General features: G+C 40.0%; 2 protein-coding genes across 8 annotated transcripts in view; one reads left to right on the plus strand and one right to left on the minus strand.

Moving 5' to 3' along the window:
• The window catches only part of LOC109545655 (transmembrane protein 14C), a 43,357-nt gene that overhangs the window by 4,911 nt on the left and 34,324 nt on the right, over positions 1-4,122 (minus strand). For 3 of the 6 annotated variants that reach the window (XM_048662324.1, XM_048662325.1, XM_048662322.1), the window contains 3 exons: positions 3,482-3,593; positions 1,424-1,470; positions 163-362 (listed from right to left, as the gene is read on the minus strand). In XM_048662324.1, the coding sequence (XP_048518281.1) occupies positions 342-362; positions 1,424-1,470; positions 3,482-3,593 (180 nt within the window). In that variant the 3' untranslated portion in view covers positions 163-341. Of the gene's footprint in view, positions 1-91; positions 363-1,423; positions 1,631-3,481; positions 3,594-3,812; positions 3,897-4,122 lie in introns of those variants that run through there. The other 3 variants (XM_019916466.2, XM_048662321.1, XM_048662323.1) reach the window with 3 other exon arrangements.
• LOC109545653 (glutamate--cysteine ligase regulatory subunit) lies at positions 1,728-3,184 on the plus strand. Of its 2 annotated transcripts, none has more exons than XM_019916462.2 (6): positions 1,728-1,866; positions 1,931-2,056; positions 2,116-2,323; positions 2,379-2,553; positions 2,610-2,746; positions 2,804-3,184. In XM_019916462.2, the coding sequence occupies exons 2-6, from the start codon at positions 1,949-1,951 to the stop codon at positions 2,947-2,949; spliced, it is 774 nt and encodes a 257-aa protein (XP_019772021.1). In that variant the 5' UTR covers positions 1,728-1,866; positions 1,931-1,948; the 3' UTR covers positions 2,950-3,184. The 2 variants fall into 2 exon arrangements, with proteins under 2 accessions (XP_019772021.1, XP_019772022.1); XM_019916463.2 differs by having other exon boundaries at positions 1,731-1,870.

The raw sequence follows: 4,122 nt of genomic DNA on the forward strand, positions 1-4,122 counted from the left end.
CTGAAAACCCGCCATTGAGACACTTAATTAGAAATTATGCTCTGTCACGAGAGGGGGTCAAAAGGGGGTCAGGCCAAAAACGACAGCTCACCTGCTTTGAAGTAGCCGATACAGCCCCCCGAAGCCACGGCCCCCGCATATAAAAAACCCAGAACGTCTGTCGGCATTTTTGGGGCTCGAAATCGTCAAAAACAAATGGGCCAAGCAAAGAAGACAGCTGAGTGAAAARTGGGGTTATGCTAGTTTATCAAMTTCGGGYTGTGGGGGGAGRGTGATGACCAGCGATGCCAGGTCTACCGATTTTTCGGTAGATCTACCGATTTGTCAAGGAACCTACCGATCTACCGATACCATGCAGATTTCTACCGAAAAGTAACAAATAAAAGTTGAAAAAATTTCCGTGGATTACTTAAAATAATATAACATATTTCCATTCATGATCAAAGTACGTTGGTAATAGCAGACATTTTATTTTAACACACCTCGTATTTTAGAGTTTTTTTTCAAACATAAAATGAATCAAGCCCGCCATATAGATCATAAATATGATAAAACTATGTTTTATGGATCCTGCAATAGTGAAATCAGGTTCCCTACAATCTATTTCTGATGTTGCAATGATATTTCCAAATTTAATAAATGATAGTGAATTAGAAGGTCTGGACACAGAATGACGTCTGTTGCAAAATATTGAAATGTAAAAAATTTCTGGAAATATTGAAGAGTTTTGGAGCCAAGTACAAATATTGAAATATGGAGCTGATACATTCGTGTTTCCAATTGTAATAGTAACCTGCTTATTCTACCTCACTCATCAGCCAAGTTGAACGGATATTTTCACAGGTTAATCTCATGATACATGATACAAATATCTTTTTTATCATTGTATCATGTTATCTCATGTTTATTTTAGTATTCCTGTAAGTTTAAAAATTTTGAAAAATGCGCGATTTTATGGAGCCTTTAATAATGAAAGAAAAATGAGTCTACCGATTTTCTACCGAAAAGTGTCGAGCTTTTCTACCGAAACTGGATTTTCGGACCTGGCAACCCTGGTGGTGACAATCAAGTCGAAGTGCTGTTGCCGCGTCAAAACTATAATTGTTTTGCCACTTGCAATTCAACTTAATGAGCAAATCAAAATATTTTCAACCCACACAAAGAAACACCGCTATGAAGATAAATTAAATTAAAGCGAATGTACACAATTTTTTATCAATATACCCCAGACCATATTAGACCATTCTATAGCCAAAGAAATTTGGCTACGTCCGACAACATTGCAACCGACTTACTTCTGCTCATCAACCGGTTTATTAACTATAACCGATTCAAAACAACTCATAAAACCTTTCCGTTTCTTTCAAAACACGACTGAACAATTTAAGCCCTACAAGGCCATAAAGTAACATTAAAAACTCACCGAATGATGTTGCTTGTCGATGTTTGGCTCTCTGACTGCTACCACTGCTGCAAACATTCACTAGATTATTGCTTGTTTTTAATTATGGGTTATGGAGGCACTTTTAACAGTTTTTTTTACATTTACATCCATAAAATAACTAAATTTTAAATAAATAAACAACCACTGTCCATTTGATGAGCGACTGTCAGCACCAACTAGCGAACTACGGACAGGAATCTGTACCATTCGCAAACAACTGCCACTAGAGGGCAACTTTAATACCATTGGCGAGCCCTAACTTTTTCAATTTGACGTTTGTCAAGTCATCAACAACAACATAGGCTAGCAAAAAATCACTTTTAGTTGTTAATTATCTGATGATAAAATCAGAATGAACTGGCAGAATTAGCTTCAAGGGAATTCCAATAAAAGCGCGAAGTGCTTTTGTTAATGGTCAGTGCGTAAGTAAGAAACTAACGGTGCTAGTTTGGTTAACCTAGTGAGGCTAATTGCAATCGAAATTAGTGAAAATTCAGCAACAAAATGATTACGAACCAGCTGGCTATCAACGACAAAGTCATGTTCAGCACCGGGAACATCATGTCCATCAATGACATCACGAAGAAACCCAGTCAAAACTCGACTGAAGAGGTGAGAATGTTGCGCCATGTTAGGAAATGCACCTTTATTGCTATTGTAAACCTATTCAGTTGATTGATGCCATCAAATACACGCTGAAGGAGTACACGAAAAATGGGAGCGATAAAGAGCAAACAGCCGATGGCTATAAACTCATCTCAAGGGCCGACGATGTCCAGGTCAAAATCCAGGAAAATGAGGTGGGAGACTTGAAGATCGGCATCAAAGTGTTCCTGACAAAAGGCGGTAATCAGCCGCTGAAAGAGGCACTGGAAACAGGTAAACTGAGCTGCTCCCCCTGCAGAGGGTTCAATGTAGAACATTCAGATTGCAGCTTTGCAAAAGCAGCTCAACGTGAAGAACGTGGCCGATGTGATAGTGTCTTTGAAACGCAATTCCCCGGACAACCTGGATGAAATCAAGGAAACCTGGAGGGCCATGGAGGATTACGTGGGCCGCCACGTGGTGGGCGAGCTGGGTATAGCTGACATTGAAGAGTCCACCTTCAGGTGAGCGCGTCGCCTGCGAGTTGCTATCTGATCATTTAACCCCCATTTTATTCCAGAAACCTCTATGAATGGGCGGCAGTCAAGCCCAGTATCATCCAGATTAACTTGGCAACCTGTTGCGTGGTGCCCCCCACTTTGCAGGCCTTTTGCAAAGAGAAGGACATCAAGTTGTTCACGCACAGCGATTCATCTGGTGCGTAAAATTCCGATAAACTGCGTCAGCAAATGTGGAGGTTGGAGTGTTTTGCAGATATCCTGCCAGATCAGTCAATTGAGGAAATATTTGGCACGCCCCTGGATCTGGAGTGGGCGATCCGGTTCACCGTCCACATCAAGTGCAGGGGCGTACTGACCACCAAGGGCTACTGTCTTTGTATCAGTCCGAAGCAGGACTAATTTCCACTGGAACATTCGGAGAAAGTCGCGTCTCGAATTGCAGTTCACCGACAAAGTATTCAAACGAATGTGGGCGGAAAAATTGTTGTTTTTTAAGTTTAAATTGAGTTTATATCAGATAATTGTATACGATATTTAGTAGTAATGTAAGGAAAAACTTACTATCAATGTTGCTTATCTGTCGCAATGCATTCCTCTTGCCCATGATGAATAAAATTGTTTTGCACCTTTAAAATTGCACTGTTTGATTTCATAACAATACAGTAAAATGCCTAACCTAGGAGAGTTTCCGCACAGTTTCATGCAACATTTCAGTAGTTCGACGAAAATTCTATTTCCATCAGGGTGGCAGAATGTTCAAGGGGGTAGCGAGAATATCAGAAGCAATGGACAGTTTTCGCACATTGCACTATTAAAAAATACATATAAGTAGCAAAAGCTAACTGTGTAGCCAGCTTCAATTATTTTTTTATAAGCATCGCGTTTTTCAAGCTGCGCTACGCCTTAAAAATAAGAAATCAAGTGCACTTACCTCCATTCACCTCTCCAGCAGTCAGCGCCACTGATTGAGATGTTGCCTCAATATTTGCGATCAGTCGCCGCAGCAGAAGGAGCAGCTCTGACCTGTGACGACACAACAACTCCTGCAAACAAACAAAAAATTAGTGGAAAATCGTCGAGTGAAAACAGTAGCGCCGATCTGCACCAGTAAGTCCCTTCAATCAAAGGACTATTTCCTTAAAAACCAATTTTAATTTCAACAAACAATAATGTTATTCCAAAAATTTGGGCGTGGTCCAGGATCACACACTCTGCTTGGTTCAAACCGCTACTCACAATCAAATAAATTAATTAAAACTTACCATAGAATTGCGAGCTTAACGGCGATAAATTGAACTTTAAATAGAGTCTCCCAGATAAATAAACCTGCAGGTACCACTTGGGGGCTGCGCATGTAATCTGGGCGTCAGTTGAATCCATGAAGTTTAGACAGGCTCCCGGATAATGAATGACTTAATATTTTGTTGAGTTTTACACGGTCGGCGATTCTGCTCATTAATATTTAATTAGGGCGCTCCGATCGTTTATCTTAATTAACTCTTATTTATTTATTTATTATTCAACAAATTGGAGTTTAATTGAAGCGGCTGTTTGCAGATGAAGAAGGATTTT

Source organism: Dendroctonus ponderosae, unplaced genomic scaffold, assembly GCF_020466585.1.
Source record: "Dendroctonus ponderosae isolate FM_Combo_2020 unplaced genomic scaffold, Dpon_F_20191213v2 Dpon_F_20191213_10, whole genome shotgun sequence".
Classification (NCBI taxonomy): Eukaryota; Metazoa; Arthropoda; class Insecta; order Coleoptera; family Curculionidae; genus Dendroctonus; species Dendroctonus ponderosae.

Excerpts from the sequence above, each read along its gene's own strand:
- LOC109545653 (XM_019916462.2), top strand. The coding sequence starts at position 1,949 with ATGATTACGAACCAGCTGGCTATCAACGACAAAGTCATGTTCAGCACC. Across the intron at positions 2,554-2,609 it reads ATTGAAGAGTCCACCTTCAG|AAACCTCTATGAATGGGCGG; the intron begins GTGAGCGCGTCG and ends ATTTTATTCCAG. Across the intron at positions 2,747-2,803 it reads CACGCACAGCGATTCATCTG|ATATCCTGCCAGATCAGTCA; the intron begins GTGCGTAAAATT and ends AGTGTTTTGCAG.